General features: G+C 31.0%; 3 protein-coding genes across 5 annotated transcripts in view; 1 reads left to right on the forward strand and 2 right to left on the reverse strand.

The window, feature by feature from the left end:
- LOC110993150 (protein yippee-like) overlaps window positions 1-2,089 on the reverse strand; it is a 53,598-nt gene extending 51,509 nt beyond the window's left edge. Inside the window, exon 1 of the mRNA XM_022259309.2 lies at window positions 1,769-2,089. The gene's annotated coding sequence lies outside the window, so the exon portion shown is untranslated. The remainder of the gene's footprint in view (window positions 1-1,768) is intronic.
- Window positions 2,090-2,552: 463 nt separating this feature from the next.
- Window positions 2,553-4,777, reverse strand: LOC110993139 (COP9 signalosome complex subunit 7b). Its single transcript, XM_022259275.2, has 4 exons — window positions 4,425-4,777; window positions 4,085-4,337; window positions 3,205-3,425; window positions 2,553-2,780 (listed from the first exon to the last, which is right to left on the reverse strand). Exons 1-4 carry the CDS (start codon window positions 4,617-4,619, stop codon window positions 2,628-2,630), a joined length of 822 nt encoding a protein of 273 aa, XP_022114967.2. The 5' UTR covers window positions 4,620-4,777; the 3' UTR covers window positions 2,553-2,627.
- A 251-nt stretch (window positions 4,778-5,028) lies between these two features.
- LOC110992892 (zinc finger protein 665) lies at window positions 5,029-14,525 on the forward strand. Of its 3 annotated transcripts, none has more exons than XM_022258883.2 (16): window positions 5,029-5,671; window positions 6,456-6,681; window positions 6,861-7,147; window positions 7,511-7,661; window positions 7,857-8,014; window positions 8,404-8,547; window positions 8,619-8,806; window positions 8,976-9,369; window positions 9,644-9,727; window positions 9,904-10,006; window positions 10,112-10,179; window positions 10,610-10,707; window positions 11,135-11,255; window positions 11,556-11,720; window positions 11,977-12,131; window positions 12,454-14,525. In XM_022258883.2, the coding sequence occupies exons 1-16, from the start codon at window positions 5,546-5,548 to the stop codon at window positions 12,572-12,574; spliced, it is 2,589 nt and encodes an 862-aa protein (XP_022114575.2). In that variant the 5' UTR covers window positions 5,029-5,545; the 3' UTR covers window positions 12,575-14,525. The 3 variants fall into 3 exon arrangements, with proteins under 3 accessions (XP_022114575.2, XP_022114584.2, XP_022114593.2); XM_022258892.2 differs by having other exon boundaries at window positions 11,992-12,131; XM_022258901.2 differs by having other exon boundaries at window positions 7,526-7,661.
- The last annotated feature ends 1,333 nt before the right edge of the window (window positions 14,526-15,858 follow it).

The raw sequence follows: 15,858 nt of genomic DNA on the forward strand, positions 1-15,858 counted from the left end.
ATTCAGTGAAACATTATAATGAATAAAATAATCATAATTTATAAGTTATATATATGGCACAATTTGTTGGATTAAAACACATTTTAAAATTATTTATTTACAAGTTATGCACAAGATCTTCGTCTATCAATGCAATTATTTTTAATACCATACTATTAGTAAGGCATAGGGACGTAGGTATTGTTTTTTATTTAATTTTAAACAACAAATTTTCAGATTCAAATAATAATTTATAAAACGAGTATTGAAGTTAGATATTTCTGTAGCATAAGCAGTGTTGGCCTTCAGCTTTAGCGTGCAATTCTCATACTTGAGGTCGTATGTTCGGTCCCGACCATGTATCAATAGTCTGTCTGTCTATAGTGCATGGTCGCGTCCGCATCTAACACTGAGTGTTAGTTAGCGGAGAGAGCACGGTAAAGGAAAACCATCGTTAGGTAACCGCCATGTCTTAACTTCAAAAATCGTTGACATGTGTCATACATAAAGCTGATCACCTACTAGTACTACGAAATAAAAATGATCAATGAAATGGATACCATTTGACTCCAAGGTCCGTCTAGGGTTGTAGCGCCACTGGACTATTTAAATAACATATTTGTAGGTACAGATGTATCTATTGCAGTATGAACCTTAGATATTAAGGCTCTGCATTCAAGAATCGTGGTGATAATTGTCACCTTAGGGTATGTGTATTGAAATACTACACGATAATCTATAGCATCATAATATGAAACCTTACAAGACATGTGGGCCGTTATCTACGAATAGTTACCGACTTAGTTCGTGACCTGAGGGTCGATTGGACAAGAGAATAAGAATACACCTTTAACTTTTTTTAATTCTAAAGTGTTGTTACGTGATATCTTGTGTCAGTCGAGATGTTGATCAACGTTTAGATAAGATTATTCAAAAATCTTTTGTTCCTAGATCCTATTATGTATATATTCTGCACATGCACTGCACATACGTGTATATCTATAGTAATATAATAAAGAGTAGTTTGTTTTTTCAAAATTCATTTACGAATTGAAAGTTAAATATGTGTGCTATAGATATGGGCTATATTTCTTTGGATTATTAGTTTTATTAGTCGGATTTGGAAAGTAAGCCGTAGAATGAACAGACGACAAAAATATTTCATACGAACACTGTCCCTTAACGATGAGAGATATATCATTGAGTTCTAAAAAAGAAGTTCTGTAGAGCTTAATAACGCCTACAAAAAACAAATTCTTTCGCCGCGTTTATCTGTCAAACTCAACCACTACACGAATTTGATTTAACAAGGTTTACGTATCGCGGTTGCCCGTGTGAAACCGGGATGCGTCGCTTGTTTACTATAAGTCTGCACCAATACGTGCAGAGTGGAGACTTACAAGAGGCAAGAGGCGGACAAGCCAAACCGGTCCCTTGGCTCCCCGCACTCCCCTCAATAAAAACAGCTGATTGTTTTCACAACAATGAGCTAGTGATTAACATTTTATTATTATACGTGTGCCTTGTAAATAATGTATATGTACTTTTTTATACAGTCTTTATAAGATTAAACATTTAAAGAAGATAGATCTATAAACATCGTCAATGGTTTAAAATTGTTATTGATTTGTAACTAGAAAATGGAAGGTGATGAAATTGAAATTCGAATATAATCCGTTAAAACATGTAAAGCAAAAACTTTTTAAACAAAACAATTTCATAATAATGCAAATAGGGACCTTTATTTGATGAATACATGCATAAGTGAACTAGCAAAGGGCATACTTGCCTTCAAGTTCATCCAATACAAAAAACACTCGTATATTAAACTTGTTAAAATGAATGTCTTTATGCAATTGTCTTTGTTTCGTTGGATATCACGTATTCATTTTATTCAAGTCAATATCACTTGTGTCGTAGTTTCACTGGGATTAGATTTGTAAGCAGTCACGACACGATTTCTAGGTAAATATTGGTTTAGTAAGTACTGCAAAGTCTTTGTTTACAATGTTAAGGCTTTAACGTGTTATTTACATCACTTTCCAGTGGCCTGCGAACGTGATAATCGTTGCACTGCCTGCGCACTTTGATTGCGCTGCTGCGTCAAAAACATACGAGCTCGAAAGTCTAAACTCGCATACTCGTTTTTCTTATTATGATTCGTGCTAGTTTTTGTCCTTGTCGCTAGGCTAGATCGTTACATCACAATTTATTTTACGTCCTTTTCGTGCATTTGACAGAACTCTGGACAGATACGACAAACTGCAGAGTGAAAGTGGCGTTAAGTGACAGCCACGTTGGGTTGCCAGAAGACTAAAAGTTCGTTAGGTATTATTTCCAACTATTCTTTATTTACCGTACCTTGTACAGTACAGTATTATTTTATTATTACCCAAAACTACATAACTAATGTTTGCTAAAATTGCTACTTCGTGCTGGCGACAATACTTTGTGCTTCAATTATGACTTATTTTTTAAAGTAAGAAATCTGGATTAATATATAAAGGACAGCCATCTCCATTATATTTTTTTTACAAAAATAAAATAAAAAGTTGCAATGAAACAACAACTGCTAGTTTTATAATGTTTGCAAGTAGTAAAATTTAATTATATTATATCACATGGTTAGGTATTTACAAATGTACAAGCTATGTTGTTTTCTGCCAGAATTTTGCAGAATTGCGAGATATTTTGCCTTTGCCCGAGTTCTTTTTAGGAGCAGAGTGAGACTCACTGCCACCACCTGTTGCTGATTCATCATTTTCTGCTTGAGCCTTCAATGTCTTCTTTATGTATAATATCTGTAAATAATGCTACAATTGAATATTATGTTTATTATGGATATTAATCTAAATTCTAATATATGAATATAATATTTATAGTAATAAAAATGTTGGTGATCCTGCAAAATTGAATTAAATAATATCATTAGAGGTACTAATGTGTAATTTTTTATTTTTTGACATTACTATTGTTTACCATTTCTTTATATCTTTTAAGAAGCATTCTAAAAAAAAGGCTGCTAATTCAGACTATTTTTATTATTTATTTAGTTGACTCTCATAATCATTGTTTATATTGAGATATAGTTAAAACCTGCCTCAAAATACTACTGTCTACTAATTGCTACAGTGATATAAAATGGTTGGTTTGCAATTCCTCACAATTATTCTTAATTCTTCCTACTATTTAAAATTTGTATATAAAAAATTGAGCTAAGATTACCTCTTGATCAATGCCTTGCTGATGCCTAATTGCTCTTTGTTTGTGATTATTAGCTCTTACAATATGACGGTCTACTGATGTCAGAACAGCTTCACATGCATTACACCAGCCAGCAAGAACATCTGCAATGTCAGCTGCATCTTCTAAGCGCGCATCACGGCCTAATGCAACATCTACTTCTACACGTTTGCATTCTTGATCCAATTTACCATGAATTATATCTGAAAACAAGTAGTTGTATGCAAAAATAAAATTTTTTATTTTAATTTTTAATCAAGCTCAATATTAACAATAGAATCTTAAGAAAATACAGAGACTTTTAGAGAACTTTATATAGTACCACAGAAGAGACATACATTTTCAAGCTCTATAGAAAAATTTTGTTATATGGAAATGAATTTATTTACTAGTTGTTACTATTATAGTATTATTTTAAAATAATTTGATAACATAGATAACAATAATTAATTAATAAGTAGTAACCAGAGCCTGTTCAACGTAAGGAGTTACAAAGAACAATTTAATTTCTTAGAAAATTTTATTTATTTATTAACACTTGGTTGGATATATTATATATATATGATACAAATTAAATGAAAAGGTGGCTGAAATTCTTACCCATTTTGGCAGCTAATTAAGTAGCTACTAATTGTAGGTTGATTAAAATTACTTCCTAGTTAAATTAGTTATCATTTACAGTGTGTTATGCTACAGTTTATTATTGTATGGATAACAAAGCAATTCAACTAAAGTTGAGTAACTATATCATTATAGAGTTTTTGAAGTAAAATTAAATAAACATACTTACATGGAATTAAAACATTAATATATGACATATGTATAACTATAAAATACAGTTAACTATCAAATTAATACTTACCAGCATAAATAGCTTCTATAATCAAATCTTCTAAATCCCTAACATTTTTAATATCTAATTCTTTCAATAGCACACTGTATGGAATACATTTTTCTTGGGTGGCTAAAGTTGCAATTGTCAAATGTTGCAACTTTTTACACTGAGATGAAGTTAACTCTAAATAATCTGATTTATTCTCCAAAAAGTCTTTATAGGTTCCATATGCAAAGAGGTTTAGTGTTTTAAAATGTTTTTCATAGGGTCCAGTTTCAAGCTGAAAAAATAGTAACAAAATTGATTTATCCCACTTAAATTTTTCTACCAATCTTTAGCCATTTTATTGAATCAACAATAAGTTAACCTCTTTAATATTCGGCATTTCTAAAAGTTCTCCGAAGACATGAACTCCAGGTGCTTCCAGGACTTGTTTAATAAGTTCGGCACATGCAGAACCCTTTGCACCTTTTGCTAGTAAAACAAATTGCTCTAGAGGATGATTAGTAGCAACGGCGAGAAGAGACGACGCATCGTCCTTATCCATAGACATTGAATTCATTTTGAAGAATATATTATATTTTAAGCAATAATGTATTGTGGATTGTATCACACAACAATAAACAGTACTAATCTACGAAACTTTAAATTATCTAAATCTATAATGATAATATTTATACTGAATATAAAACGTTACAAGTTAACAGTTTCAATAACAGTCAAATCAGAGATGTCATATCTCTCAATTAGCGAGTTTTATCTTTGACAATGATTAGATACAGAATATACTCTGCCTATCATTCTTCGTAATAGGATTGTCCTGATTACAGATTTGTCAGTCTTAGTAAAATGTATTATTACATGCTTTTTACAGATTCGTTGCAAAACTAATAATAAAATTTATAACATAATTTCACGCTTTTAAGCCAATCGAGATAGTCTATGCTGTTGACTATTACCTAGATTGAAAAAAGTTTAAACCATAAACAATAAAATGGCGTCGGGTTTCTTGTGTGTGCGATAATGAAATTGTTTTCATGATTTCCGATATTTGATGGACTTTTGTTGGATAGCATTATATTTCATATGCTAGGTTGATTGAAAAACGTGGTAAATTGCGTTTTTGTAGTCAACCATAAAAACTTTTACATCAGATTACGTGCGTGTCAGTGAAGTTCATACTTCATAGCGTCCTGTGCCGCCTATAAAATAACTTGATATGCATAATTTGCTGAAAATTACACTATATTTGTCAATTAAGTGCATAAATAACTTCATATTAATTAAATTTAGTGATATAAATAGTCTTGTTTGGATTTCGGCGGTCTGATTGACGGACCGTGTGTTGCGTTTGTGTGCTTGTGGTTGTGAAAGCGTACGTGAAAATATAATGGCTAAACTGTCATGACACTACTGTTTACTAGTGTAGAGTGGACTTGTGTTGGTTTGTTTATATTTCGATGCGGTGAAAAGTTATAATTTGCGAAAATGTGTATGCCCACGCCAACAAATGTTTCTGGTTTCGCTTATTCGTGGGGCTTTACTAGCTCTGCGGATCTCACAAAGGGTGAAGTCGAAACACCAAGCAGTTTAAGTTATACTTTAGGGAATACAGTAAGTTTATTATTATAATAATAATATTAAAAATAATAATAGTATTCTCATCTTATGTGCTATACTGGTTTGGATATTTTAAAAAAGATTTTTTTTTAATATTTATGTAGAAAATAATAATATATTAAAGTTAATCTTACAATATTAAATGTTCTCATGCCAATAATTCCTAGCATGATTTTATTGCCATACTGTTTTGCTGTGTCCTAATTATTCCAATTCTGCATTTACAGTAAATTATTTGAAAAATATTATGTAAAGTTATATATGACAATTCATTTATAATATATGATTATAATAATCTAACATATGAACAAATGAAAATAAGTTTTAGAATTTTAAGACAAAACAGTAGTTTTAATTACTATTGTATATTTTCATGGTTTCAGCACTTTTAATTAAAATTAAATTATGAGTACCTTCCATGTAATTTTGTAATGCTTTACAGTTCAAGTAAATTCTCCCAAAGATTAATTTAATTTATGATGTTGTTTTTAATTTATTAAATTGAAAATGCCTAAGTACAAGCATTTTCAATTAATTATTTACAATTACGTGTTATACCAAAACTTTTTCCTAAGGATTAGTAAAATTAAATGGATTGCTCGAACAATACCAACCTAAAAAAATAAGTTAAAACAGTTCTTGATTTAAAATAACTCATGATTTGTAAACATGGTTGAGTTCTTCTTAATTAAATAATCATGTTATTGATGTTATAACAAAATTGTTATTTATGTTATGCAACAACTGATTATTCTTCATCTTAATTAACCTTTTATAGGTGTCTCCAGAAACAACACTTACTGTTATGTCCCATAAGACACCTCAAGTTCAAGAAAAAGTTGGCACAGTTGTTGCATCAAATGCTGGAGCTCAACTCACTAGGGTTGTCACAACAGGAACTCCAGGGTCTGGGCGAAGAACAGCTATGTTTGTACTGAACGAACCAACACAAACACTAAATAGGGTTTCTCAGCAAAACCAGACAGCTACAATCCATAGCGACTGTTAGTATACTGTATGCTTAAAACCTATTTTAATAATAATGTTTTTTCAAACCACTCTTAAGAATTATAATCTATAATATTGATTGTACTTAATATTTTAATCTTTACACAACCATCTGATTAACTATTTTTATCCTTAAAAAAAGAAAATTTATTTAAAATTATAAAATCCTTTACAGGTGCAACTTTAGCATCCAAACCATTTTTAACACCAATTGGACCTATACAATTAACTGCAGAAGAATGTAATGAAATCCTAATGAAAAGAGCCCTACAAGCTCAAGGTATAGCAACCCCTGTAATAGACACCTCACAGCTTAGTCAAACTTTATTGAATAATGGCATAAAAACACTATCAGAAGTGACAGCACAGCAGGCTCAACAAGAAACCATACAGACATCTGTTCATCAACAAATCCAGCTGTTACATACAAAACAAGAACCTGGAACAAATAATTCACCAAAAGTAAGTATTTTTATATTAATGTCTTATAATTTTAGGAAAGAAATTTGTTTAATATAACACATAAGCTATGTTGATGGATTTCATTGCAGGTAGGTAGGTAGGTGGACTCATTTTCCGCAATTAGACTCAAATTTGGCCCGTAATGTAATTCATTGCAGGTAAAAGCTCTCTTTGCTTTTATCAAAATAATATAATATAAGTATAATATTGACTACAAAGATTTCTTAAAAAAGCGATGGTCACTTGTAAACATATAAAACAAACCTGTTTAATTCTGAAGAGTTTCATTTTTTGAGCATTACATATTAGGCCTTGATTTTAGAGACACTTAGATTTAGAAATTGTATAGTAAGCGAGTATTAGATGGTGTATTCACAGACCGAGATAATGAACAACACAATGCAGATGCAAACTCCAACTCAGCCAATCAAAGAGCGACCATACTCCTGTGATGAATGTGGGAAGTCATTTCTTCTGAAACATCATCTTACTACACATGCAAGAGTTCATACAGGTTAGTTCTTAAATTTATGTAATATGTTAACTGCTCCAAACCAATTAATTATTTCCTAATATATCTCCAGAATTCAGTGCATTTGCAGTTTATTACTTATGTAATCAATTAATCCTTTTAATTAATTTGAAATATAGCTATCGTTTAATTTTAATGATTTATCACTTTGACATAATTATAAAAATTTACTTTCAGGTGAAAGACCTCATATTTGTGGGCACTGTGGCAAAGCATTCGCCAGGAAACACTGTCTCAACACTCACTTATTACTGCACTCTGCAGATCGACCTTACAGGTGCCATGAATGTAAAATGGCTTTCACTCTTAAACATCATCTTGTTACTCACTCCAGGGTATGTTTTTTTTTATTTAATGGTCAAAAGTTATTTAAAAGATTTTAATCAAATTTTCTAATTAGAATACTTCAGTTCTCAGATATTATGTTTCACAAATTAAACTTTAGAAGAGTATACATGGACATTTAGAATTGTGATATCACAAGCCAAAGAATATAATAATACAGTTTCTCCATGAGTACAGTAAAATGCCTATATATTCATATAAAATCGTTTAAACTTACTTTGTATATTTTAGATACTATATCAAATAATAGGATAATAAAATTTTGTGTTGGGTTTCAATTATATGAGAACTGTGCATATTATAACATCACCTCACCATAACCAAACCTTAGGGCAGTAGTTTAAAAAAAATATACAATCATAATAAAATCATTGTTCAGGTACATAGTCGTGACCGTCCATTCCTATGTGGTGAGTGTGGCCGCCGGTTTCCCTTAAAGCGACATCTAGTGACGCATAGCAAGTACCACGCCGGTGAAAGGCCGTACGTCTGCAATGACTGTGGAGAGAGCTTTGCCCAGAAGGTATACTCATTAATACTATACTATATACTCATTAATAATATACTATATACTAATGTAACATTGAATTATAGGAACACCTAGTAATGCATAGTCGTTTTCACGGCTCGTTGTCGCCATTCGTATGCGGGGAGTGCGGGGCCGCATTTGCAAGAAAATTTCAGCTTGTTAACCATGGCAGAGTACACGGTAAAGTGCCTCACGCTTGTCCGGTCTGTGGCAAGGAGTTCCTGCAGAAGAGAACACTGGTAGCACATTTGAAGTAAGAATTTCAAGATAATATCATATTTTTAAAGTTTTTAACTATAAAATTGTTAAATAATAAAAAAATCATAATTTAAAAATATACGCTAAAAATATGTTTTTTTAATTAATTAGAATTCGTTAAAATCTGTGAAAACTATATCTAAAATATCTCAATGTTATTCCAGAATACACACCGGAGAGGATGCTGTGGCCTGTTTCGAATGTGGTGAAGCATTCAAAACAAAACCAGAACTGCAACAGCATTGCAAAATGACAAGGCACTGCCTCTCTACAACAGCTCAACAACAACAAGTGCAACAACAACAAGTTCAACAGCAGCAGCAAGTTCAACAACAGCAGCAAGTGCAACAACAGCAACAGGTTCAACAGCAGCAGCAAGTCCAGCAACAGCAACAAGTTCAGCAACAGCAAGCACAACAACAAGCACAACAGCAAGCGCAACAACAGGCACAACAACAAGCTCAGCAACAAGCACAACAGCAAGCGCAACAACAACAGCAGCAGCAACATCAGCAAACAGTCATAAAACAAGATGATTTTAAGCCTCAAATAGTACAAGTAAGCATTTGCTCAAACCTTTTTTGTGTGACATAAATAGTTAAAAGAAACACCATAATTTAATTTATTCATCAAGACTTAGTTGGCAGAAAGTATATTTTTGCACAGCCAAAGTTCAAACCTGGTCAATGATGTCGCACTCTGAAACTACTATGCCATCATTGCTACTATCTAAATAAACATTGCAGATTTTTGTTTTAATTAAGTAAAAAGTATTATTAATAGCCAATATAATTTATCTGATCAATACAATGTAATTTATTTAACTTTGTAGGTGATTGGAGCTGATGGACAAATACTAACTGAAAAGGCACCCGGATATGCCTGCCCTGAGTGTGGTTCATGTTTTAATAATAAGGTAAATATTTTCCTATTCTAATTTTCATAAACAGTAAACAAACAAAGGAATTACAATTTGGAGTTGCTTCTATTTTTTTAAATAATTTCTTCCATCAACACGATGAATATATATTATTTATTAAAATCCTGAATATATATTATATAAATTATTCATAATTTCAATTTTTTTTGCAGGAAGCGCTGTCTCTACATGTCCGTTTACATGCAGGCGATCGCACATGTGTCACCGACTTATGTGCGCTCACTGCTGCCCTACAACCCGGATTAGTTGCACACAGTAAGTTATATAATATAACGTATTTTTTTATTATTCATATATTTAGCAAAATATAGAGCATGTATTATAATAGTGTTGATAACACGCGTTTCTTATATTTTTCAGATCAACCAATACAAATAATTTCGTCAAATCACCCCAGTAATGTTGTTCACACGCAAGTTATAGCAACAGTAAGTTAAATCATTTATGAAATACGAGCAAAGCAAGGGAGGATTTAGCATTCGCCTCAGCGACGCGTCACAATCAAAGTTCAAATATTTATGAAAAAAAAACATGTTTCTTTGTTTGTAATTGAATATGCCGGAGGCCAAAATGCATTAATTTATACAACTTCTATAAATATCTACTTAAAACAAATGTCACTTTGCTTTACTTCACTAATTATATTTTGTTATAACTTATTAACATGGAATCTCAGCGTTCATAGGGCAAACTTGCTATACCTATTTAAAGTGATTAACGGAATTGTGGATTGCCCAGAAATTTTAAAACGTGTATCCATAGAAATTCCTCAGTTTTTGTATATATTATGTTAATTTGACATGTGTTTTTCCTAATTTTGTGGTCCAAATAAAAATAAAAAATAAATATTTGTTACAGAATCACCATATAACACCTCCACGACCGAAAGTACATTTTTGTGTTGATTGTGGAAAGGGCTTTGCTGCGAAACATGGACTATTGGCGCATCATAGGAGGTATTTTTTTTATGAGGAATTTTAGTTACCTACACTAATATTGTAAATCTGTATGTTGAACACTCTAATCTTGAAAACAATAGTTAGAATTGAAAAAAAATATTTTCAATTCTTTCAATTAGTTTTTTTTTTGGAGATATTAGAGACCATTCACCGCGACATTGTTTTTTTGTTTAATAGCTTTCATGGTGTACAAAAAATAATAATATGATGAATTTTCGTTGAAAAAATATAAAATAAATAATATGTTTATTTTGGCTAGAAAGCAGAGAAGGTTTTTTATATACTGTGAAACTTATCACTATTATAAAAGTAATTCATGATTGAATGTTATAAATTATTGTAGTTTAAATCTTCATAATTGTAGTAAAATACATGTAATTAATATTATATGAGTTTAAATTCAGTATTGCTTCTTAATTTTCAGGCATCCAGAAGGTAGTTGCACATTACGGTCCCACGCTTGTGAAACGTGCGGAAAAGCTTTCTTTCAAAAGAACCACCTGATGCTGCATCAGCGACAGCATATGGATCTGCCGCCTAGGAATGTAAGTTTTTATAAGCAATAGTTTATAAACTTCAAATGTATTGATAGAAGATATTGTTCGCAAAGTTTTCTTCGTTTCTTTATCTTACCAAGTTTAATTCAATATTTAAATCTTAAGTTCTAGTTACGCTATTAAAATGTTTTTGTACTTAAATAATTTTAAAGTTTAAATATGTTTTTTTATGTTTGTTTTAATTTATTGGATATAGTGCGATTTTTAGATGGACGGTTCATATTGTATAACATGGCAAAAAAATTTATTTAGAATCATTAAGTATGAACTTAATTAAATATCTTACAGACCCAAGTACAAGCGCAACAGGTGACACAAGTGTCGCAACAAGCGCAGCAGCAAGCAGCGCAACAGGCGGCACAACAAGTTGCCCAACAAGTCCAGCAACAAGTCGCGCAACACGTACAGCATCAGACGATGGAGTTGGACGAGCAACCCGCGCATATACAAGTGGTAAGAATGAGCAGTTTTATGTATATGTTTTAAGATTTTGCATTTTTTTTTTATTGAACAGGGGACAAGGGGGATGTTAAGTGATACCGCCGCCCATGGACACTTTCAATGCCAGAGGGCTTGCGAGTGCGTTGCCGGCCTTTGAAGAATTGGAATGTGCATACCACAAACATAATATAAATAAGTGATACTTTTTTATACAAATCATTATAACTTTTAAATATTATATTTTATGGTAGTGGGTTTATCCAAGCAGGGGCCTCTGTTTCAGGTGACAAATAGATCGGGCCAAGTGATTGGTAATCAGATACTGGTGGGCACTGTGGGAGGTCGGAGACTGCTACCTTCACAGTTACATATTGTATCAAGAGATGGAAAGCCCATACATCATATCACGCCCAAGAGAGAAGGGTACGTTAATTTAGTGTTATTTTTATTTATTTATTATCTTGTATTTATAAAAGCCGGATCCGCCAAAAAGCAAGAACAAATTCAAATTTATAAATATTAAATATATCACACACAAATGATGATGTTTATAATTATTGTGAGTGAAGCAAAGATATAAAGAAACAATAATAGTGTTTGGCGCATAGTTTTAATTGACGAGTAGCTTTTTTTAAATTTAGCTCTGGCTAAATTAATGTAAAAATTGCAATTTATCTGCCATATTTTCAACTTGTATAACAATGCATCCTTTGTCTTATTTTGCTAATTCCAATAATAATTACAGAAATGATGTCAAAGAACTTGGAAGCTTAGTTGTAACAGCTGATAGAGGCACAGGTCTCGTTAAATACGAAATTGCACTACCGCAGTCAAACTCAGTGATGCAAGTACAGCAAATAGACTGAAAAAATAATTTACCCGCTACCTAGTAGCCCGGTCACAGTGTGATTAATGTGTCAAAGTGTGTTAAAGTGTATATATAACAAAAGTGTAAAACTGGAAAGTGATTAGTGTGTAACAGCTGGCCTGAAGAATGTCTTAAAGGTACTTTTATTATTTATAAAGTCTAATTGATTTATAACCCATAGAAAACACGTAAAAGGTAGGTTGTGAACAATAGTGTTTTATGTAGTTTGAAAAGTGTTAAATTTTATACAAATGTCTAAAACTTGAGTTTGCTAATTATGTATTGGAAATAATTTTTAATTAAAATATAACAGCAAGTCCATTATAGTCTCTTCCATGTAAAAAGTAGTTTGAATGTCCATATTGATTAGATGTGTGTAGATGTGTCCTAAAATATTGTTCTAAGTAATGAAAGCACAAGTTTTTTAATTAAAAACAACCAACATTACAGTTAAAAAATTTAAGTTCATTCATTTACCATTTGTTGAACAGAAACTGATAACTATTATGGCAATAATTTTAATGTATTATAATAAATGTTCTAAAATTTAGAGCATTGTCTGTAAAGTACTTGTCTAAATTAGTTTAGAATAGGCATTGTACATATCAAATCTTTTTATAGGCTTGTTTTTTAACATGTGGTGAACATTGTATGCATTTAAATTGTATTGTAATGGCCTCTTTATAAGTACATAGTTTATTGTGGCAGTTAGTGCAATTCGTCTTTAGATCTGAAATTTATGAAATTTTGTTTATCTTTAATATTTTGTATCCAATAATTACTTAAATTGCATGAAATTGCACATTTTTGTGCACAATATTACTTAATTTTTAAATGGAATCAAATTCAGTTCCAGTTGTGACAACTTCAATGTCTCCTGAAAATGTAATGATGTGTTCAGTATATTGTAGCATTATGTTAGTGGCATATATTAAAATCTAAAAGAATTTTCTTTTTCTTTGCTAATACTTTGAAGTTGTTGACATTGGATATATCCAATTATCTAGTCTGTGATGGAAGTTGAAAAAAATCTTTTTGACACTGGCCCAATATAAATAAAACTATAAAAAAAAATTAATGTTCAATTTTAAAAGTTTACAATAAAAACCTTATTGGAAATAAATATATTTTTTTAATTCAATGAATACTACGTGTGCTCTGTTTTGTTTTGTTTCTGTTAACTTCTGTTACAAATTTACACAAGTCACATTTACTTATTAAACAAGCCAGTGTCAAAATTTTATACAAGTGCTTCCGACTTCATGTTCATAAAATTTAATTCTAATATTTTTCATATTTATGTTACTATAACAATAATAGAAATGCTACTTTAATAACACATGGCTGTACTTGCATAACGTTTTAAATTTAAATTGATAATATATATTTAAAAATATTTACAATAGATGGCAAGTCTAGAGATACCTTAGATATTATTTTAAAATCTTTGAACATCATTATATTGCTTTAGGCGCGTAATTTAGTAAGATTCGTTAGATTTGCATTGTGGTCTGTTTTTTGACCAGCAGAAGTACAATTTTTCGTAGCTTTGCGAAACCTTGCCGAGTTCTGTGACGATATTAATACCAGACAGAACTTTTAAAATAAAATAATCTCTATTTTTTCTAAAAATAACAGTTACAATGCAATTTCTTGTTTTTATTATAGTAGCATTCCTGTTGAGGTAAAATAACAGATTTCGGATATTTATAGTTTTTTGTTCAGAATTTATAACAGTATTAGTTTACATAATTTTACTTGAAAAAGAAAATATATGACACAAATACATATAATCTAAAGTTTTATTTTATATAAGCTGTGATGTTATTTGTGCGATAAAAATGTTGAATCCTTTATTATGTTGTTTGCCATTTACTTACATTGTAAATATTATAGGGGTATATCTATAATTTTTATATTAAATGAAATTATACATAATTAATGACGAACATATTTTTTATTTATTACTTTCACTACTGTTTAAGCAATAAAAGATGATAATATAATATTTAAAAGAGTCGGGTTTATTACACCATTTATAACTTGAGAACAACTGGACCCGATTTGCTCCGAATCTCTGATTTACGTAACCCAAAGAATTTTTTTTGCCCTCAATAATTGTAAATAAAAATGTATCACCGGAATTCGCGTAGCTTCTGAGGAACGACTACACTAAATCGAGTGAACTCGCAGAGCAGAGTTACTAATATTATTTAGTTATTTCTTAATTTATTCTTTTTTTTATTTATGGTCTTGGACAGCAGATTCACATCTAATATTATATAATAATGATTATTGTTATTTTTGCCTTAGCTGGTATAGATAGTATGTACAGTATAATGTATGCATATGTGTTTTCGTAACTTGTCTAAATCATGCTATGAAAATTTAAAGTTTTCTAAAGGATGACTTTTTAATTTGTCCTTGTAATAATTACATAAAGTTAGTGCATTTGTATGTAATTACCAATCTACCTAAGTTTCCTATGGTTACTATTATTACTGATTTTAAGTGCATTGCAAGATTATTGTATATCAGTAATATTTCATTTGGCAGTTACGACTTACAATGCCGATTAATAGACTGTTAGATTAGATTAAATTTATTCATATTTAATTTACAATGATACAAGAAGTCTGAGGATGATTCTTCGCATAGCACAAATTCTACTTCTCTCCTCGGCCTCGTCTTTGTTACTTTGCACTGTCAACGCAGTTAACACTGCTGTCACAAACCTTTTTGACAAGCAGGCTCCTTTAATGACGGTTAAACTAAATACTTGCCGGCGCTAAGGCTTACCGAGAATAACAAACGTTTAATGAACCATAAAAACCGTGCCAGAGCAAAAATTAGCTTAGCTAAGACACGTTGCACGGGAAAAATAATAAATTAATCTGAGCCACTGTAACACTAGTGGTTGGGATGTCCAAATACCTCTGTACCAAATGGGGACACATCTAACATTTGGAAGTTTCTGATATCTGGCTCTCCGTAAATCTGTGCATAGCACTATGCCGCCTAATGTGTATAAATAGTAAACAGCTGTTATATCAAATCATCATCAATCCATAGAATTCATTTAGTTAGTTTACGTTCCTTTTAGTTTAGGTCTTCTCATAGGAAATTTATTCTTAGTACCCAAAGAAACCTATAGTTAACTATTCGTATTAGTATCGTCCGTAAGTTATTATAATATATTTTATTTATTTACACTTCGTTGCTAAAGAAATACAAATAACACAAAATATATAAATTACAAGGGATGCAACGGGCGGCCTTATC

Source organism: Pieris rapae, chromosome 4, assembly GCF_905147795.1.
Source record: "Pieris rapae chromosome 4, ilPieRapa1.1, whole genome shotgun sequence".
NCBI lineage: Eukaryota > Metazoa > Arthropoda > Insecta > Lepidoptera > Pieridae > Pieris > Pieris rapae.